The 21,906-nt window shown below is 43.6% G+C and overlaps 1 protein-coding gene and 1 long non-coding RNA gene across 7 annotated transcripts in view; one reads left to right on the plus strand and one right to left on the minus strand.

Annotated features, from left to right (window-relative positions):
* The window catches only part of LOC142830246 (uncharacterized), a 79,741-nt gene that overhangs the window by 54,399 nt on the left and 3,436 nt on the right, over positions 1–21,906 (plus strand). The window contains exons 5-7 of one of the 2 annotated variants that reach the window (XR_016350123.1): positions 774–11,255; positions 12,965–13,137; positions 18,244–18,428. This is a non-coding gene — a long non-coding RNA (uncharacterized LOC142830246). Of the gene's footprint in view, positions 1–773; positions 13,138–18,243; positions 18,429–21,906 lie in introns of both variants that reach the window. The other variant, XR_016350122.1, reaches the window with a different exon arrangement.
* The window catches only part of DIP2A (DIP2 acetate--CoA ligase A), a 146,359-nt gene that overhangs the window by 38,758 nt on the left and 85,695 nt on the right, over positions 1–21,906 (minus strand). For all 5 annotated transcript variants that reach the window (XR_016350121.1, XM_089779985.1, XM_089779986.1 and 2 more), the window contains 8 exons: positions 18,500–18,623; positions 18,072–18,181; positions 17,116–17,218; positions 12,900–12,964; positions 11,385–11,478; positions 8,374–8,493; positions 6,212–6,326; positions 2,797–2,936 (listed from right to left, as the gene is read on the minus strand). Coding sequence is in view for 4 of the 5 variants with exons in the window: in XM_089779985.1 (XP_089636111.1) it covers positions 2,797–2,936; positions 6,212–6,326; positions 8,374–8,493; positions 11,385–11,478; positions 12,900–12,964; positions 17,116–17,218; positions 18,072–18,181; positions 18,500–18,623 (871 nt within the window). In the remaining variant the exon portion in view is untranslated. The remainder of the gene's footprint in view (positions 1–2,796; positions 2,937–6,211; positions 6,327–8,373; positions 8,494–11,384; positions 11,479–12,899; positions 12,965–17,115; positions 17,219–18,071; positions 18,182–18,499; positions 18,624–21,906) is intronic.

Here is a 21,906-nt window from a genome sequence, read left to right on the forward strand (position 1 = left end):
GCCTGTGCACAGCTTCTTATACAACATGCCACAATTTTCCAATCCAGGCTTTGAATGGTGCTTCTGAGGGGCTCACAGGCAGTAGTCCAGTAAGTGCTGAGAGAGATTACGGAGAGAAACAGGAATATTGCCCTCCCTCACTGAATTTGTGCAACTCAGTCCCCCAGGCCTGGCCTGGAGCAGAGAGAGATGGAAACTTTTGGTGGCGACTGTTACAGGAACAATGTAAGTGTCATTCTTTGGAAGGCCTTTCAGTGCTTCTAGCCTGTATCTAAACTAAGAGACCCTTAATTCACCCAAATGAATCTGAGTGGGAAAGATGAATGTGTCAGTTACCCCATCAGACTCTATTCTACTTTTAAATTGTCCACTGGAGTGATGATCAGTATCAATATAGTGGGACTTTGGAACTGTTTACAAGACAGCATCTGGCAGCCCCAATAAGTGATACTGCAACGAAAGCTTGACATTGGACAAAAAGTTTAAAAAGTAGAGAGAGGCCACCAGTTGTGGGACTGGCTGTACACTTCTCTTTCCTAGCCCTCTGGATGTCGAGTAGAAATTGGGAATTTTTCAGTTTACAAAGATATATGAACCTAAAATTAGCTCCAGGTTCAGCTATGTATAAATCCATTTTCATCATAATTCTGATGAATTTCAAATACAAGGCTGTTAAGCACACATTCAAACTGACAATTGGTACTTTACTACTGCAGCAAAAAAGGTTCTTCAATTAATTCAAAAGCTATCTATAATACTTAACAACAATGCAGATGAGATAAAAAGCAAGACCACGAACTCACATGCTGGTCTGATTCTTGCCAGCAGAAGACAGTGAAACACATAAATTAGTACAATATAGCAGGTAGGTCATTTGAGGACAAGACACTGACAGATGCGTGGAAGATGGCATGATGGGACAATTAAATATGTAGATATCAAATTCAATTAACTTCAAAAAGCTCATAAAACCAACCTGTCCGATGTTCTAAAATAGGATAATCACTATAAGAGGACATTCCAATAAACTTTTGTATGTATTTGTTCAATACACTAAGCACTAGAGAAGTAAAACCTGTACACAGACAAATAATCTACCTACACTTCTGATGCAGCTATTCAAATACTATTAATTAGTGGTGTGCTGAAAAAGGTTTTGTCCTCCTAAGACACTGTCTATACTTGAGTCAGTAGGAATATAGCAGTTTCTCAAAAAAAAAACCCCTCATCTCCAGTATCTCACAGTTTTACAAGACAGCAATAGGCCCAGGTCCCTGCTACATTAGGGCATTTTAGCTTTAAGACTGGATAGAGTAATTTCCATGTTGGAGTGATAAGACAAAATTAGTTTTTGGAAGGGATTTGGCTGCACCCTCATGTATATCCATTTGGCCCAGCACACTGATTCTTAACATCCACGCTGGCTATCTGACACATCAAACAAATATGACAGGCAGGTCAGCCTTTGCTGGATGTGGGCACGAGAAAGAAGATTGGAGGGGTGGAAGGCGGAGGGGGAGGGATGAGAAGCATCTTCAAATACATGAAGGGCTGTTATAAAAGGACCAATATCAATTGTTTTCCATGCTTACTGATTGTAGGACAAGAAGGAATCAGCTTAATCTTCACCAAGAGAGATTTAGGTTAAATATTGAGAAATTCTGACCTAACCATAAGGTTAGTTAAGCACCAGAACAGGCTTCCCCAGAAGGCCGTGCAATCCCCATCACTGGAAATGTATAGGATTACCCAAACACCTGTCAGGGATGATGTCAGTTTACTTGGTTCTGTGGTACTACAGGGACTGGACTAGATGACCTCTGGAGATCCCTGCCAACCCCACTTTTCAATGACTCTAGATCGGTCAAACTTAGCATGTGATATACTTTCTTTCTTTTCTGCAACATATTTTTCCTTTGGATTCTGCAGATATTCACCCCTGCAAACTATATTTAACTAGATCAGGCAAGGCATCACTCAGTACTGCAAGGAGCTCAAAGACCATAGTGCTCAAACTTCCTCTTATTTTTTCTTTTATGCAGGAACATTGTCAAAGACAGAAAGTATCAGTGACTTGCTCAAAGAGCGCATATTTACAGACAATTAAAAAACCCCTATACTTGGGAGAGGTTTAAAACAACCTGTCAAACTGTGCACCTTCCGCTAAGATGGAAATATCCGTTTAGAAAACTGGACTGCAGAACTCAATTAATCTCAGCACATTTCACATGCAGACTGGATGTTCCTGTCAGCTCACTTGACAGTCACATTTTAGCTCAAGTTACACATGATTTTAGCTACTTGCAAATATTCTTTAAAATAATTGCCAAAAAAAAAAAAAGATAGCACGGGAGGAAAAGTAATAATATCAATCGGCAAAAGAACAAACTGGTGAGATAATACAAAGTAGTAGTTAGAATACATGACGTATATTAATTTTTTTCCTTCGTTATATTTTTGTTACACCATGCAAAATTTAAGTAGCACCACTTAAGAAATACAGTGTCGTTTATTACACTTAGTATTACCAATAATGTGGTTCAGTGAAAGAATGACTCAAAAGCAACAACTCTTCCCAGTCCAATACAAGACCAGATTAAAAAAAAGTTTCCTCACATATTAAGTTGGTCTTAAAATATACTTTCAAGAATTAAAGCACACACATGCAGGCAGCAGAGCTGTAAGGCCATTTATCATACATGATAAATGCTACTTATTAGATTAAGCCAAGACATACAGCAACATCAGAAATTCAGTAGATTCCTATTAAATCTATATGAAGTATAATTGTCCTACCTCCAGGCATAACTTGACCGACATCTTGTACAGTGAGTACTGACAATTTTTCTTCTGTATCCACTCTAATCACACTGTAACTCAAACAATTCATAGACAACACTGCTTTCCCAGGAGGTGGCCCACCCAAATCTGGAGGTCTGAAAAACAAAGATCAAACCAGCAATGAGACAGGGAGCACTTCCCTGTCAGTGCAATCAGCAAAGAAGCTCTGCGTAATTCTGTTGGGGTAAGAGTGTGCCCACTTGAACTTTGGAGCCCGTGTCAGCAAAGACACCAACTGAAGCTGGGTTCTGACTGATATTGAACTACCACAGACCAAAAGCCTTTAGTAGTGCGGTACAGTGGATATAGCTCGTGGCCAGGGCTTCTCTGCCTGTTCATACATGGGCAGAATAATGGCTGAGGATGGCCACAATGTCACAGCTAGATCTAGTAGTACCTTGGTAATGGGCAATGGCACCCTGGTGGGTGCTGCAGAACAGAAACTCTGTGTCATCTGTTATCAAGAGAGTCCTACTATATCTGAACTCCAGTGGAACCCAAGAGGGGATTGGTACTGACATGGTAGCCAATGCTCTGGTCACCAAAGCCAGCACTACCACTGGTGGGTGCACTGAAATAGACACCAATGGCATCTTGTGCTGTTGCTCACCCGGTGACAAGGGCAATGCATGCTTGGGTACCACGGGGTGGTGGAACTCGATGGTGCCAGTCCTAAGTGTCTATGCTTTGCTGCTAGAAGGCACTGAGCTCTGCTCTCATTCCTGCTCTGGGATTTTAGGGCACCGCTGGTACCAGAGGAGCAGAACTTTGACTCAGTGGTCCCGAGTTGAGAGGCCGAGGCTTTAGAGACTGTAGATCTTGGGACTCTTCTGGAGCCAGCAGCTTAAGAGGAGAGTCTGTGCTCCTCTTTTTGGAAGCCCCTATGCCGAAGGGGCCTCGGACATGTCCAGAGATAGATACACTAGGGCATTCTCCTGACTGGACTCAGAAGTTGGTCTATAATTAGTAGTCTCTGTTTACTCTCCATTTTTCCTTGACCCTGGGCTCAGGGAGGTTTGGGGCTCTCCCCAGCAATGGATGCACTCAGAATATCTGTCATTGACAGGAATAGCCTCTTGGCAGGAGAGGCAACTTTGAAACCTGGCAAGCCAGGCACCCTGCCAGGAAAAGAATAAGTCTCCTCAGGGGAAACGAGGAATAATTAACAATCACTAATGACAGAAACTAGCTTAACCATTATGGAAGAACTGGAAAAGCTGGTGCACACTCAACGCAGACACACCAGTGTTCCATCTCAGGCCAAAGGGGCTGAGAAGGAACAGAGTGGTTTGCAGGGAGAGCTCCATAGAATCAGAGAATACTAGGACTGGAAGGGACCTCGAGAGGTCATCGAGTCCAGTCCCCTGCCCTCATGGCAGGACCAAATACTGTCTAGACCATCCCTGATAGACATTTATCTAACCTACTCTTCAATATCTCCAGAGATGGGGATTCCACAACCTCCCTGGGCAATTTATTGCAGTGTTTGACCACCCTGACAGTTAGGAACTTTTTCCCAATGTCCAACCTAAACCTCCCTTGCTGCAGTTTAAGCCCATTGCTTCTTGTTCTATCCTCAAAGGCCAAGATGAACAAGTTTTCTCCCTGTTCCTTATGACACCCTTTTAGATATCTGAAAACTGCTATCATGTCCCCCCTCAAACTTCTCTTTTCTAAACTAAACAAACCCAGTTCCTTCAGCCTTCCCTCATAGGCCATGTTCTCTAGACCTTTAATCATTCTCGTTGCTTTTCTCTGGACCCTCTCCAATTTTTCCACATCTTTCTTGAAATGCGGTGCCCAGAACTGGACACAATACTCCAATTGAGGCCTAACCAGCGCAGAGTAGAGCAGAAGAATGACTTCTCGTGTCTTGCTCACAACACACCTGTTAATACATCCCAGAATCATGTTTGCTTTCTTTGCAACAGCATCACACTGCTGACTCATATTTAACTTGTGGTCCACTATAACCCCTAGATCCCTTTCTGCTGTACTCCTTCCCAGACCGTCGCTTCCCATTCTGTATGTGTGAAACTGATTGTTCCTTCCTAAGTGGAGCACTTTGCATTTGTCTTTATTAAACTTCATCCTATCTCAGACCATTTCTCCAATTTGTCCAGGTCATTTTGAATTATGACCCTATCCTCCAGATTAGTCGCAATCCCTCCCATCTTGGTATCATCTGCAAATTTAATAAGCGTACTTTCTATACCAATATCTAAATCGTTGATGAAGATATTGAACAGAGCCGGTCCCAAAACAGACCCCTGCGGAACCCCACTTGTTATGCCTTTCCAGCAGGATTGTGAACCATTAATAACTACTCTCTGAGTATGGTTATCCAGTCAGTTATGCACCTACCTTATAGTAGCCCCATCTAAGTTGTATTTACCTAGTTTATTGATAAGAATATCATGCAAGACCGTATCAAACGCCTTACTAATGTCTAGGTATACCACATCCACCGCTTCTCCCTTATCCACAAGACTCAATTATTAAAGAAAGCTATCAGATTGGTTTGACACGATTTGTTCTTTACAAATCCATGCTGGCTGTTCCCTATCACCTTGCCACTTTCCAAGTGTTTACAGATGATTTCCTTAATCACTTGCTCCATTATCTTCCCTGGCACAAAAGTTAAACTAACTGGTCTGTAGTTTCCTGGGTTGTTCTTATTTCCCTTTTTATAGTTGGGCACTATATTTACCCTTTTCCAGTCCTCTGGAATCTCTCCTGTCTCCCATGATTTTCCGAAGATGATAGCTAGAGGCTCAGATACCTCCTCTATCAGCTCCTTGGGTATTCTAGGATGAATTTCATCAGGTCCTGGTGACTTGCAGGCATCTAACTTTTCTAGGCGATTTTTAAACTCGTTCTTTTTTTATTTTACCTTCTTAAATTACCCCCTTGCCACTAGCATTCACTATGTTAGGCGTTCCTACAGACTTCTCGGTAAAGACCGAAACAAAGAAGTCATTGAGCATCTCTGCCATTTCCAAGTTTCCTGTTACTGTTTCTCCCTCTTCACTGACCAGTGGGCCTACCCTCTCCTTGGTCTTCCTCATGCTTCGAATGTATTTATAAAACGTCTTCTTGTTTCCCTTTATTCCTGTAGCTAGTTTGAGCTCATTCTGTGCCTTTGCCTTTCTAATCTTGCCATATAGCCTCAGTGCCTAGCGTAAGGAGGCACAGACAGGGCACATATGTGGGCTAAGTGGACATTGGTAACTGCAAAATCTCTGAGCAAGAGCATGAGAGGACTATGAGCACCTGAAGTGGAGTTCCCATGAGGACACTGCTTGAAGAAGAGCATACATTGTGCCTAGGTCAGAAATGTGTGCAGTTAAATTCTCACTAAATATAATACCTGCGAATAGCAACAGTTAACGCCTCTGAAGAGCTGGCACAGGGACAGATAACTTCTGGTCTCAAACCTCTGGACTGAAATACGTTGAGGAATGCATCACAGGAAGATATTGACCCTAAATAAATCACAATGTGGAAAGCATGCGTGATTTGTGCAGTGAGAGGCAATACTGAAAAAAACCCATTCTGCCTAAACAGAATTTCCATATTTATTTTTGCTTGTGTTTTGGCTGCAGAATATGCAAGTACCCTCACTTATTATCAAGTCACACTTCTAACAGATCCTTCCTTAAAGAACAGCATACCTCATTAGCGCTAGGCAGCAGGGCTACATAAAACCCTGACAAGCAGATCCAGGTATTTACATTCTTTAGTTGCTGCATTCAGCAGCGCCAGACTGATTTAAGAGTCTGCATTCCATTCTCAAAAGGCTTGTAGGCACTCAGGAACCTAAAACCCATTGACTGCTGATGGAAGTTTGGCTCCTAAATACTAAAGGCCGTTTGAAAATTAGATTTAGGCTCCCAATTCAATTAAGTATTGCACTGCTGAGCACACCTTGGAAATACTGCCTTGATGATTAATTCACAAAGTGAAATCCTATGGGAGAAACTCCCTGCAACGGCATAAGTTAAAAATCATGGAATTCTGAAGGTCATCTAATAAAAACATAAATGATCAGTCATTCTGAAAATTGTATCTCAAAGTTTCCTGTAGATGTCATGGGATCAGGGTACACACTAGGGATGCAATAGTGCAGGTGATTAACAGGTAAGCTAATGCTATAGACGACTTGAATTTCTCCCCGCCCCTCCACTTGCCAGTAAATATTTTAGCAAGCTGGCCAGTTCAGTCCCAGCTTAAAACGGGTCCCGGACCTACTCCCTACTGCAGCTCTGCATTTAAAGTGAATTAGGAGCCAGGCGGGCAAGCAACCCAGCTCAGGTCTGGGAGCTGAGACCCTGCTACACTGGGGCTGTTGCCTCTATCAGAGGTAGCAAAGGGCGACAGGACGCCAGTCTGTACGGGGAGCTGGTTTTTAAACTGGCTCCCCTTGTTAGAACCTTGTGCTGCTGCCTCTGATACAGTGGCAGCAGCGTGGAATGGCAGGGGGCTCCTCGAGAGTGGGGACACAGTGCACTGGCTGCCAGCCTCACCCCCAGGGACTAGAATAGTCAACTAACCAATAAGAATTCTTGAGGTTACTCGACTATTCAGTTAACCGATATTTAACATTCCCTAGTACACACACACCTTTTAAAAATCATTACACAATTTTGAAAATCTCCATTTGTGTTCAGGACTCTATATGGCTACTGAGAGACACCTGTGAGAAAATGACATATGGGCCCGGAGCCATTTTTATCTTAAATTCCATTTAGTTGCGGCTGGGAAACTTTTCCAGTTAGAACACTTCAGAGTTAATGTGCCATTTCTAAGGTGCTTCAAATCTCTCTCTGTTGTTCTAGGGCAAGGTTTCCCACTCTATGGGTCGGGACCCATAATATGGGTTGCCATTACATTTGAAAAGGGTCGCCAAGTGTCTCCTCAGGTGGCTCTGCCCTCCCTCCTTCCCCCGTTTTTGAATTGCCTTGGGTCACCAAATCTTCCTGAATTGTCAAAATGGGTCCCCATCTGGAAAAGGTTGGGAACTGCTGTTCTAGGGCCTTATGCTACCACCATGCTTCAATCACGGAAAATGCACAACTGAGTTGTGTGTTGTCTGAGCATTAATGGAGGTTAAAACAGTTCTGTGAGCACAATGTTCAACAATTTATTATAGAATAAATAGTGGTCTTAACCATCAGGTTTGTAATATCTAAACTCTTTGGAACCACACATTTAACCCTCACAAGATCAGTTCAGTCTTTCCTCCTTTCATACACCGTATCATTTCTGTGCGACCCATCTTGGCTGATCTTTGCAAATGGTAGAGATCTCTTGGAGCTCTTTAAGAGAGCAGGGGTTTTCCCTAATGTCTTTGGTCAAGAACAATTCCACTCTTCTACGTTTTGCTGTCGATCAGCTATTTGCCTGGCTGCTGAGCTCCCATGCAAAGATCTGCTTGCTCTCGGCGCTGCAGGATGTAAATAACTTTCAATATGCTTCCGTACACTGTGGACTGAAAGACATCACAGAAATATAAAATGTCTTTATACTTACATGGATTAGCACCATCTGCAACAATAAGCATTCGTAAAGAGTTGAGGTTGACATCTCTCTGATCCCGCTGAGCCAAAAGTGACCAGTGCATATCACGTGATTTTACTACTGCTACGCGGGCTGAAAGGAAAACAAATACATTAAACCAAATTCTTCATTTTAAATAAACCAAAGTCGTCATTTTAAATAAACCAAAGTCGTCATTTTAAATAGCTCATGTATATGGCCTACTTAGTCCTGATAGTCAACTAGATAAGGTAGTGCCCTTCTTTTCATGCAGTGCTATATTATAGAATCATAGAATCATAGAATAATAGGACTGGAAGGGACCTCAAGAGGTCATCGAGTCCAGCCCCCCACCCTCAAGGCAGGATCAAGCTCCGTCTACACCATCCCTGACAGATGTCTATCTAACCTGTTCTTAAATATCTCCAGAGAGGGAGATTCCACCACCTCCCTTGGCAATTTATTCCAATATTTGACCACCCTGACAGTTAGGAATTTTTTCCTAATGTCCAATCTAAACCTCCCCTGCTGCACTTTAAGCCCATTACTCCTTGTCCTGTCCTCAGAAACCAAGAGGAACAAATTTTCTCCTTCCTCCTTGTGACACCCTTTTAGATATTTGAAAACCGCTATCATGTCCCCCCTTAATCTTCTTTTTTCCAAACTAAACAAGCCCAGTTCATGAAGCCTGGCTTCATAGGTCATGTTCTCTAAACCTTTAATCATTCTTGTCGCTCTTCTCTGTACCCTTTCCAATTTCTCCACATCTTTCTTGAAATGTGGCGCCCAGAACTGGACACAGTACTCCAGCTGAGGCCTAACTAGTGCAGAGTAGAGCGGCAGAATGACTTCACGAGTTTTGCTTACAACACACCTGTTGATACAACCTAGAATCATATTTGCTTTTTTTGCAACAGCATCACACTGTTGACTCATATTCAACTTGTGGTCCAGTATGACCCCTAGATCCCTTTCTGCCATGCTCCTTCCTAGACAGTCGCTTCCCATCTTGTATGTATGGAACTGATTGTTCCTTCCTAAGTGGAGCACTTTGCATTTCTCTTTATTAAACTTCATCCTGTTTACCTCTGACCATTTCTCTAACTTGCTAAGGTCATTTTGAATTATGTCCCTATCCTCCAAAGAAGTTGCAACCCCACCCAGTTTGGTATCATCTGCAAACTTAATAAGCGTACTCTCTATCCCAATATCTACATCATTGATGAAGATATTGAACAGTACGGGTCCCAAAACAGACCCTTGAGGAACTCCACTTGTTATCCCTTTCCAGCAGGATTTAGAACCGTTAACAACAACTCTCTGACTACGGTTATCCAGCCAATTATGCACCCACCTTATCGTGGCCCTATCTAAGTTATATTTGCCTAGTTTATCAATAAGAATATCATGCGAGACCGTATCAAATGCCTTACTAAAGTCTAGGTATATGACATCCACCGCTTCTCCCTTATCCACAAGGCTCGTTATCTTATCAAAGAAAGCTATCAAATTAGTTTGGCATGACTTGTTCTTCACAAACCCATGCTGGCTATTCCCTATCACTTTATTACCTTCCAAGTGTTTGCATATGATTTCCTTAATTACCTGCTCCATTATCTTCCCTGGGACAGACGTTAAACTGACCGGTCTGTAGTTTCCTGGGTTGTTCTTATTCCCCTTTTTATAGATGGGCAAATATTTGCCCTTTTTCAGTCTTCTGGAATCTCCCCTGTCTGCCATGATTTTTCAAAGATCATAGCTAAAGGCTCAGATACCTCCTCTATCAGCTCCTTGAGTATCCTGGGAAGCATTTCATCAGGACCTGGTGACTTGCTGACATCTAACTTTCCTAAGTGATTTTTAACTTGTTCTTTGTGTATCCTATCTTCTAAACTTACCCTCTCTCTGCTTGTATTCACTACGTTAGGCACACCTCCAGACTTCTCGGTGAAGACCGAAACAAAGAAGTCATTGAGCATCTCCGCCATTTCCAAGTTCCCTGTTACTGCTTCTCCCTCCTCACTAAGCAGTGGACCTACCCTGTCCTTGGTCTTCCTCTTGCTTTTAATGTATTTATAAAAGGTCTTCTTGTTTCCCTTTATGCCTGTAGCTAGTTTGATCTCATTTTGTGCCTTTGCCTTTCTAATCTTGCCCCTGCATTCCCGTGTTGCTTGCCTATATTCATCCTTTGTTAGTTGTCCTAGTTTCCATTTTTTATGCCTGCCACTGTGATTTCCACTCCAATGTATCTGATGAAGTGGGTCTTTGCCCACGAAAGCTTGTGCCTAAATAAATCTGTTAGTCTAAGGTGCCACAGGACTCCTCATTGGTTTTGTAGATATAGATCAGTACGGCTCCCCCTCTGATACCAAACTCTGTCTCTAGCTGAAGTCAACTGAGAAGAAACCGAGGGATTTTTGCACATGCAGCCCTATAAAGCCTGTGTACAACACACAAGAATGTGCAGGACTTGGGCTGAATGGGCACTGCTATCAAAAATCTCCAATCAAAGGCACAGAGTGCATGTGCACCGTAAGTGGAGTGTACACAGGGACATCACTCAAAAACAAAATACTCAGCATTTCAGGCGGTCTTAGCTGTAGCAGTTGAATCATTCTGAATTCTAGTGAGCTGAAGAAAAATTCTCTCTCATGGCACTGACACCTTCCCCTCTCCCTCCTAAGATGACCCGATAAAGAAGAGGCAAAAGGGTGGGCTTGTTCTTCATGTCTGTGTGAATCGGCACCAGCAGAAATACATCTGCATGGAAGAAAAACACAGCAGCAGTCCTCAGTGACATCGGTGGCTCAGACGACTGGATGACTAAAAGGCAATCAGCTGTGATAGGAGAGTGGTATCTGGTGGTACCTTTAAAGGTTATTTTGCCATTTGGAAATGATAGGTTTTTCTCTGATTTTGATTAGTTGGCCCATTTCAGCACTAACACACTGTCCAGCTTCTTTGTTTTCGCTCATTAGGACCAAGTAACAGTACTTTCAGATTACCTTTGTACGAGCAGACTTTCTGTATCCAGGAAAGTGGATTAACCTTCATTAATGCATAGGGGATACTGACAACGTGCATTCTGTTCATTACACTCTGTAAGAGAAATGTTCACATATCTCCAAGGGTAAATGAAGCACATGGATACATTTAAAAGATCACAGTTGCAGCGCATGTTCAGTGCCATCTAACGACATGCAAGCTGGCTGAACTCACAATTTGAATAAAATTTCAAATTCTACTTATTACAGTACATCAGAAAATGATATTTGAAGCCTTGAGGTATTCATTCATTCATTCAAATACCAAAAACCAGGGAAACCCTAACGTACTAAACACTCTTGGAAATCTTGTCCTCCTCCTTTGCCTGCTGCAACTGTCCTCTTCTTCCCCTATCTCTCTTGTCCTTGAAAAGACCTTCCTCAATCCCCTCTCCTGATTCTACAAGGGTCCATCCTAGTTCCTTTTCTCTTGCTACACCTTTTCTCTGGCATTCTCATCTGCAAATACAAATTCAACTGCCATCTCTACGTGAGCAGTTCACAGATTTACCTCTTATTTTCTTCAGACCTGTCTCCTCCTTTCCAAACAAATTTCAGCCTGTCTTTCCGACATCTCTGTGAATGTTGAGCCATCAGCTCAACCTCAGCATAGCTAACATATCTTCCTCCACCAAAGCCCTCCCCACTATCTCCTCTCTCACTCCATGTGGACAAGAAAGACCACTGCTCTACCTGTCATTCAGGCCCCTGACCTGTGCACCATCTCTCACCCACATGTCTCTGTAGCGCCTCATATCAAAGCTTGCAGACTATTTCTGCATTACATCTGTTAGATCCATCCACACAGCTGAAACTTTTGTCCAATCTAATACAACCATCCTTCTCTCTGTTCACCCAATGCAGTCTCGCTTCACTCAGAATTCTGCTGAGAAGATCATTTCCTTTCTGCATGGCTTTGACCAGGTCTTCTCTTCTTTCGTACCCTTTCACTGGCTCCCCATGCTCTACTGTGTCAAACACAAGCTTCTTCTCTGCACTTCCAAGGCCCTTCACAATCAATCCCCACCCTGTCATCTCTCTCCTTCAGTATCAAAAAGGCAGTTCCCATTTCTGAATGGCCCAGAAAGCCAGCTTCCACTGCCCTTCAGTTACACGTTCAAAACAGGCACTGGTACGCTTTCTCCCAAGCTGCCCGAGGGAGCACCCTGTAAAAAACTAACCCACTGTCCATCTCCAAAGTACTCCTTTGAACTCTCCTTGGCGAGACGGCTGGTGAGTGGAGACCACTGACCGACACGCTCACCAGCACTGTCTCACTGGTCCTTCTCTTGCACTGGGCTGTCTGTGTGTGTCCATCCTGTCGGACACTGTAAGCTCTTTGGGACATGAGCTGTCTTTTCTCCCTGTGTTTTATACAAGATTTAGCACGCCTGAACCCTGGCCCATGATGGGCTACCAAGGCACAATGATACAAATAAAACAATTATTCATTATTTCATGTACTCAGACACTCACTGTTAAAACTCCGTGCCACAGGCCAGCATCTCTCTTGAAATCCAGCACGTTTGTTAATGTTTCAGCTGAAAATGGAGGAAGACGCTAGTTACATTTGCCGAACCCCATCTCTACCAAAACATCTGAGCAGCGTGGTGCAGCTGCCAAAGGAGCTGTGAAATCTGAAGATTTCCAGGAAAGGAATAAACCAAAGTCTCAAGACCTGGCTCCCATTGTGCATACATATAGTCTGCTTAAGGTACTTGTTACAATTCTTCTTTACTAACATTTTTTCTGGAGGACACTAGCAGCAAAAGCTACAGCTAAGGTTGCCTAGCACAAGAAACTTTGAACACCACCACCTTACTTTTGGTTTCTTGCAGTTCTGCTGATCTGGAATCATTTGAGCCAATATCTTCCACCTTGGGGTTCTACCTCAGGCTGTAGATATGCATACATTTTAAGTTGTGTATATATTTTGAATTTCACCTAAAAAGAGTCAGCTGTTTCAGACAATGAGATTAGAGGAAAATGTTTTGTCCTTACTACTTTCCTTTGTCCTGTATTGTAACTGTTGTCTCATAGTACTGACTGGACTGAGCAAGTGGGACTGTGGAACCCTCCTGCATTTGTTCCTCCTGGGGGCTAGACCTGGACTAGAGAGAGCAAGGAGACTGTCTCTCTTGTCCTCTCAATGCCCCACTGCTGTGCAGGCTTCTGGACAGTGTGGAGAAGAACATGACTGCAGAGGAGTGAAGAGAGGATGCTAGGGCAAGGTGGGAATACAATGTAGGGACAGGAGCAAAAAAAGGCAGGGATAGAAGGGAATGGGCTTGGGGGAACACACCCAGGGGACAGAGACAGATGGCAAACTGGAAGAGAAGAGATGGAAAGGTCTAGCATACAGTCCTCTTAGGAACCTAGCATTCAAACAAGGATTCCTGAGCCAAATAGCCTTGGAACCTACTGGCAAACTGGGCCTAAGTCCCCCTGTTGACACAGAATTCCTCAAAAAAGATTTTCAACTAATGAGTTTTCCTGAACAGAAAAGCTGTTTTCAGAGATATTTCAAATTCATTTGCTCCTCAAATCTATCCAATTAGATTAATATACTTGGTTTTGCAGGTAGTGAGAGAAAAGAAATAGCCCCAATTCCCTTTTAAAAAATTACCAAAAATATTCCTAAAAATAAATGTTTGTTTGTACAATATAAAGCATGTGAAATACATGATGGCATAGTATAAAAGTTTTATTGGCATGAGTTTGTGGTAAAACTCTTTCAAATAACAAGATTATCCCCAAAACGTGCTGACACATACCTATCGTATGATGCTGTCCCCTATCTAGCAACAGAATAATTTTAAGGGTTGTGCAAGAAGTTGGAAAGAAAAACTGGGAGGACAGGTGTGACGTAGTGTTGGTACCTTGCTGGTTGCTAAGCTGGGGCTGTGGGTGACCCCCACTGGCTGCTGTCTGTACCACGGCCCAGCAGAGTAGCTGATGGGACAGGGAGGTAACCTGTTTGACTGGTTACCTCCTGGGGAGAGAAACAAAGGAAGGAGGGGAGGCCAGCCCCTGGCTGGGGGGCAGGGCTGGAAGGGACATTTTTAGTTTCTGTTTGGTATCATGGAGGAAGCAGCCTAGGAAAGGGTCTGGGATTTAGGGGCCCAGTCTCCCCCATCTCAAGGGGGGCTGAGGCATCCTAGACCTGCCCTGTAACCAGATTACATCCATGCTGTGCTGTATCCTGGGGAAGCAATAAACTCCCTCTCTTCTACTGGCTGGTGGAGTCTGTTCGTGCCACTATGGGGGTGCAGGAGGCGAGGGAACTCCGACGCGCCGCTTCAACAGGACCGATGACTGGAGACTGCAAACTAACAAGGATTTCATGGTGATGCTGTGAACCACATCCCACTCCCCATCAGGCTGCAGCCCAAGTCTGGAACCATCTCACCCCAGAGTCCCAAAGCCCAGAACTCTACACAGCAATGAAAGAGCCCGAGTCGGACCAGCTGCCAGTGTTTCTTTGCTGTACAGATATATACTTGGATTCCTCATCAAAGGACATTGTCCTGCCCAGTGCTGAGCATTCGGATCACGATCCAGCAACTAAAGTATGTGAGTGGTCCCAACTGATTTCAATGGCTTAATTTATGGCTTGACTTCATGCCTTAACTCATGTACTTAGAGTTAAGCATGTTGTAACGGGGGAAGCCCCGCACCACACACTGACACAGCATGCCGCCCAACGGCATGCCGCCCAACGGCTGCGTCAGAGCTCCAGCAATGCCAGGAGTGTTCGGCAGCTGCTTCAGGTGCCTGGGCGGCAGCGCTAACTAGCAGGGAGCCCGGGGGGAGAAGTGCAGGTGCCGGCATCTGGAGAGAGGGCGCCACCTTTAAAAGAGCCCCACGGAGGGGAGAGGAAAAGGTAGAGAGACGGAAGGTGTGGAAGAAGGAGCCGGGCAGAGGGTCACTCTAGGCAGTCGGTGAGCATGGAGGGAACGCGCTGTCCTGATCAGCGAAGGGGCAGGAAGCAGCCCAGGACAGGGCAAGTAAGGAGCCCGCGGGCCGGTGAGTTGCAGCACTCCCACCGGCTGGAAGGGAAGGCAGGCTTCTCCTCCTTAGGGTCCTGGGCTGAGACCGGGAGAGAGGGTGGGCCCAGGTCTCCCTACCCCTCCCCATCGTATTGGGACAATCCAGGCCACTGTTGAAACAGACTGGACAGAAAGCAGTCATCCCGGGGGACACCGGGGCGGAACTGCAACACATGTGCTTAAGTATTTTAATGGAACAGGGCCAGAATGCTCAGCATCTTGGAATACTGAGTCCCAAATGACCTTGAAACTGGAGGAAAGACAAATAAGGATGCAAAATATGACAGTAAGAATAGGAGGTAAAATTTATGAATCGATTAAGTGATCTTAACAAGTTTAGCGTAGAGAAAAGAGAGCATGCAGTCAAAAGTGCAGTTTGGGGATTGTTACTTTGCTGTTAATAGTCTCCATTGACAGCAGACACATGTTGGTAATTAAGAGTCATTCTTGATATTTTTTAACAAGTCTACCATTGAAGAGCTGTGAATTCATTTTTAGAGAAAAAAGGAATTGGCAGATTGAATATGGATTGTTTTAAACCCGGATTTAATTCACTCAAGGCAAATATTCTTCCAAACATTAAAAAGCATTATGTTGACAACAGATTGATATTTGGTTAAATATTTAATTGAAAACATTGAATATTAAAAATGCGAAACAGCTTCAGTATAGTTGCCTACTCTTACTAAAGGATACAGATTTTATTAAGTGAAGACAGTTTACTGGTGTATTTTAAAATTTAGGGTTTTTTTTACAATTATGAACAATGATTGCTATATGTTTACTTTGCAATTGAAAAAGCACTCAGCCACTACGTACATGTCACATATTTTGGCTTAAAAATACAAAAGGTAAGTAAGCAAACTTTCAGGAGAAGGGAAACTAATTGCCAATAATAATGGCTACAGGTAACAAATTTACTCAAGTGTTACATGAAAAGAAACTTATTTTTACAAGTTCATGTGGTGACACATTTATCATTTTGCCCAAAGACTTATAAAAAAATTAGAAACTTGGCCAAAAAACCCTCCTATGACCACCTTACCCCTCCCCACTATTGGCTGTTTTTCTAGGGTCTGATTTGCTACACACACAATAGAAGCACACTACAGTTGGCCATACAGAAAAAAAACAGGCCATATAATACTACAACAAGGAAACAGATCCCTCCAGTGTAGTGAAGCATTCAGCCTGATAACCAGAAGCTGTTGCTGTTAACCCTTTCATAGTTGCAAGATGTACTTGGATTGTCCAAAAAAATCAAATCTTAATTCTATTTAATGTGATTTATATTTTAATAAATATCTTGCCAACGCTTAAATATATGGCCATAACACAATTATTTTTTTCTCTACGATATGCAATGAGATGGCAAGAGAGGGACAGATGCAAACAACTGAGCCAGGTCAATTAGGATCTGAGATTAATACATGCTGTGGACAAGGGTACAAGTGGCTCCTTATTTTCTTTATATTTCCTGTAAATTACAAGCAATTAAACAGCATTTTCCTTTGGTAATGAAAAAACCACCACGAGCCTGGAGAGAGGGCACTGAAAATGCTTTCCCAATGTAAGATACAGAATGTTTTGTTTAATGTAAACGTCAGTATCTACCATTTTTAAATCACTTTTACAGATCTTACCTTCTGAATAACCACATGCCTGGGTCAATGCATGACAGTGTGCCAGCATAGAAGCATGAGATACAGTAATGCCCATTGTGCTGCCCTCTTTACTGGTCTTATACTGAAAGGAGAAAATGTACAGTGTTAATTTAATAATTAAAGTTTGCCAACTAGCAATAGTTACTTTGAGGGGTGCTTTTTTAATTACATGTACAGGACATGTATGTGGCATGGGAATGTAAAAGTGAAAAATATGGTAATTGGTAACTCAGATTGAAAGTCTCAAACAAAGATGTGCATAACAGGATGGAGAGGCTGCTTCTATAAAAACAAAAGCAAAAAGTCTAAGCTCGGGGACTGAGTAAGAGAAGGTCACAATATTAGTGACAGTGTGATGCCCCTAATTATAGGCAAACAAATTGGAGAGAAGAGACTGCACTTGGTTTCAGGAATGAAATATGAATGTATATTTCTGTAGCACGAGGACTTTTTATGACACATTACAGAGATTAAGAGACATGGTCCTTGCACTGAAAACTTACTGTGACAGACACTCACTGAGGATACAGACTCAGCGTAAAAAGTTCAATTGTTGAGGTGACTCAGGAACCTAAGTCTAATCGTAAGAATAAAAATCACTTGGGCACTTTTGAAAATGGTGCCCAAAGGAACGAACCATAAGATGACAACTAGCTGATACATCTAACCATATAATGAGAGAATCATACACATTCTAAATGTTTTCAGTAAGGACAGAAGTAGTGCAAGAGGACGGGTACGTTCAGTACAGGAGTGGGAGTAAGTGATGGAACTTGTGTCTCAGATGCTTTCTAGCACCAGGTAAGGTCAGATACACAGGGAAGGAACAGAAAAAGACACTGACTGTAAGATGAGTTCAGAGATTGGGACAAATTTTTACTCTATACCGAAAAGTTAATACGCAACTACCTGCCAAGCCGACACTATTTGTTTACCTCAATATAAGCAATGTCAGCACTGGCATCCCGTACTTGTGGATGCCAGTCCTTGGCAGGTTTTGCGAGATGTTTTCCGTCAATCACAAACCAAACGAGACGAGGCCAACCTTAAATTAAAAACGAGATGAAAATTGTTAAAATGTTTTCAAATAAATGCTTTGATTTTCAGTATCCTGGAACAGCAACAACTACCTAAGCAAAGGAGACAGAATCATGGTGCTGGGGGAAATGTGGAATGAAAGTCACAAGCAGCTTGATCAAAGAGCATCTTTGACAAAAGTGGCCCGTCTTAAGGTTCCTCTGTAGTTCTTCCTTCATATGCACAATTAGAAATGCATAACCAGAATCAAACCAGTAAGTGTACAGTAGCATTCAATACCTATGTTCTTTGCCCAGCAGAAAAATAATAGATAACAAAAATGTACCTTTGAATGTAACTACCTCTCCGGTCTGAGCTTTCGGAAGGCCTTTTTGACAAACATCTGTTGTCAAAGCTAATGTTACACCACAACTGCCCAAGAGAAACCCAATCTGTTGGCTGCCAGCATCCTACAGAAAAATAAGGGAGTTTTTGTAAATATGCAAATAGTCCAGTGTACAGTTTTCTGCAATTCTTCCATGTTTAACATACATTAAGAAGTAACGTGAATAATTGTGCATTTGCAAACACCACATTTCTTAGCCTTCACGTAGGCACAGACATTTTATATGTATCCATTTCCTGGTGCCCACTACCAGAGTATCTGACTGCCTAGCCGAATCCTTAATCTCCTGTGATTCAGATTCATTTGGTTGCACTGCTCTGTTGTGAATACTTTGGATTAGGGATGTAAAATCCTGTTTAATTGCTTAACCAATACAACATACTGTTTAACCACCACAGGCAAGGGCTGCACCAGCCTGGGCCCATTAAAGGTTAGACTTGCCAGTTAACTGGTTAAACATTTACATCCCTAACTTGGAGATGTGTATTTCACCACAAGATATTCCTCTCTCATTTTAAAATACATCCAGGAAAACCTGTCTACCTACGTATATAGACTGCGGCTGTCTATTGTCACAAAGCTGTAAATATAGCCTGTATAAAAGCCAGAAATGCCTTTTTCCAAACAGCCCTATTTTCATCCACAGTACAGGCAGTCCCCGGGTTACGTACAAGATAGGGACTGTAGGTTTGTTCTTAAGTTGAATCTGTATGTAAGTCGGAACTGGCGTCAGCCGCTGCTGAAACTGATCAGTTTCAACCGCGGCTGAATCTGGACGCAAGTTCTGACTTACATTCAGATTCAACTTAAGAAACCCAGGCGTCCCCAAGTCAGCTGCTGCTGAAACTGATCAGCGGCTGATTCCAGGAAGCCTGGGGCAGAGCAACTCTGCCTCGGGCTTCCTGTAGTCAGCCGCTGGTCAGTTTCAGCAGCGGCTGACTTGGGGACGCCTGGGGCAGAGCAGCTGGGGTGCTGCTGGGTTGCTCCAGTAGCGCGGCTCCTCGGCGCTACTGGAGCAACCCAGCAGCACCCCAGCTGCTCTGCCTTAGGCGTCCTGATTCAGCCGCTGCTGAAACTGACCAGCAGCGGCTGAATCAGGACTCCTGGGGCAGAGCAGCTGGGGTGCTGCCGGGTTGGTCCGGAGCAGCGCTGCGGGACCAACCCAGCAGCCCCCAGCTGCTCTACCCCAGGGGTAGGCAAGAAAAGCCTGGTCTGCTGGGGGGGGGGGGTGCACTAGCTGCACCCCCCCCCCCCAGCAGACCAGGGAGACTGGGGTGGGGACGCCCAAGTCCTCCACGGCTTTGCTCCGTCTCCCTGGTCTGCTGACCTGGGAGACACGGAGCAAAGCCGCAGAGCACGCGGGCAGCGGGAGAGTCCAGGCGCGCCTGGGCTGTCCCGCCGCCAGCTTCCCCGGCGGCTTTGCAAAGCCACGGAGGGGCTGGGGCTCCGGGGCAGCCCAGGCGCGCCTGGGCTGCCCGAGCCCCTCCGCGGCTTTGCTCCGCGTCTTCCTGGTCTGCAGACCAGGGAGACGCAGAGCAGCTTTTCTCGCCCCGGAGTACACGGGCGGCGGGATCATGAAGTCCCGCAGTCCGTGTCCTCTGGGGCGAGAAAAGCTGCGTTCGTAACTGCGGATCCGACATAAGTCGGATCCACGTAAATCGGGGACTGCCTGTATGTGAAGTTATGACAAGTAACATTTAAACATGTTATATTTACAAAGTACTGAGCTTGTAACGTATTACTGATGACACTCTTCAATGGCTCATAGGACACGGAGTCACAACCACCTCTCCTCACAGAAGAGGGGCAATTTCTGTAAGCCTAGCAAAGCACCTAAATGTATAGGGAACTAAGAGTAAGATTAAATGCATTTACAGAAGTAGGCCAATGCTAAACTACCCTATTAAATTGGATATACAAGTTGCTATACAAGGACCATGTCAACACTAATATGGAAGCTTCTATTTCTCATAGTTTTGAGCAGACATATTCATCTGGACAAGTAATATCTTTGATATTAACTGACCTCAGTGGCCTTATAGCTCCGATGAGGAAATTTGCATCATTAAACCTTTGGGGTAAAACACTTTCAGACCAAAATCTAAAAGGTTAACACTGATAACACAACATAAAACGTTTCAATACAACAGAAATATGCTGCATACTTGTATACTGAGAGTGAAAAAGGAAAAGTAGTTTTAGACCTACATTTCTTTTGAGAAAATGATTAGCGGGAATGGGAACTAAACTGAAAAATCCAGAGAGTTTCTACTGTTTCTATATGGAAAGGCCTTGGATTAAAATAAAGTTTCCGCAATATGTAAAACTCTTACAATGAGTTAATTAAAAAAAAAGCCCGACAGACTTTAAGGCCAGAAGAGACCATCATAATCATTTTGTCTGAACTCCTGCACATTGCAGACCACAGAACCTCACCCACCATCTCCTGTAACAAACCCAAACTTCTTGCTGAGTTACTGAAGTTTGCAAATCATGGTTTAAAGATGTCAAGATACAGAGAATCTACCATTTACACAAGATTAAAGCTGCAAGTAACCTGTGCCCCATGCTACAGAGGAAGGGAAAAAACCCTGCTGGCTCACTGCCTATCCAATCTGTGAGGAAATTCCTTCCGGATCCCAAATAGAGCCATTACTTAGAAAGCCTCAGCATGTGGGCAAGACCCACCAGGTAGACAGTTGAGAAACAATTCTCTGTAGTAACTCAGAGCCCTCCCCATCTAGCGTGCCATCATGGGCCATTGGAGATATTTGCAACTGGCAGTCACAGATATTTGCAACCGGGCCATATGCAATTGCAGGCAATCTCATCATACCATCCTCTTCGTAAACTTATCAAGCTCAGTTCTAAAGCTAGTTAGGTTTAAATAAATATTTTAGAGAGTCAGTTAATAGTGTTGACTAACATCGCCACTGTAACATTCAACATGAAAAGAAGTGTGAAAGTCAGGAACTCCTCTACACGCATGTATCCCCTACAGGGGCGATTCAGTGATTCACTTCACAGCTTTTCCCGGTTTAGGTATTAAACTCTGCTCAGCAAACATAGTAGCATGCACTACAATCTAGCATTTGTAGAGAAGGAGAGCTTCACGTCAGCTGATCCATTGTGCAGCTTTTTATACAGACTTGAGCACAGAGGTTATGGGGTCCCAGACAGAAAGGAGGCTGAAGCCATAAAGGCTACCCAGTCATATCCCCTTAGCAAAAAACCCAAACAACCTCCTCCCCCCCCCACTTAGTATTCTGCCCAGTTGTGGTGATCTGTATCTCCAAGTAACACCCTGCAACCCCTATATTTTCTTGTAAAACTGATTAATTTCACTA

The sequence above is a fragment of the Pelodiscus sinensis genome, chromosome 7, assembly GCF_052426305.1.
Source record: "Pelodiscus sinensis isolate ZL-2025 chromosome 7, ASM5242630v1, whole genome shotgun sequence".
Lineage (NCBI taxonomy): Eukaryota > Metazoa > Chordata > Testudines > Trionychidae > Pelodiscus > Pelodiscus sinensis.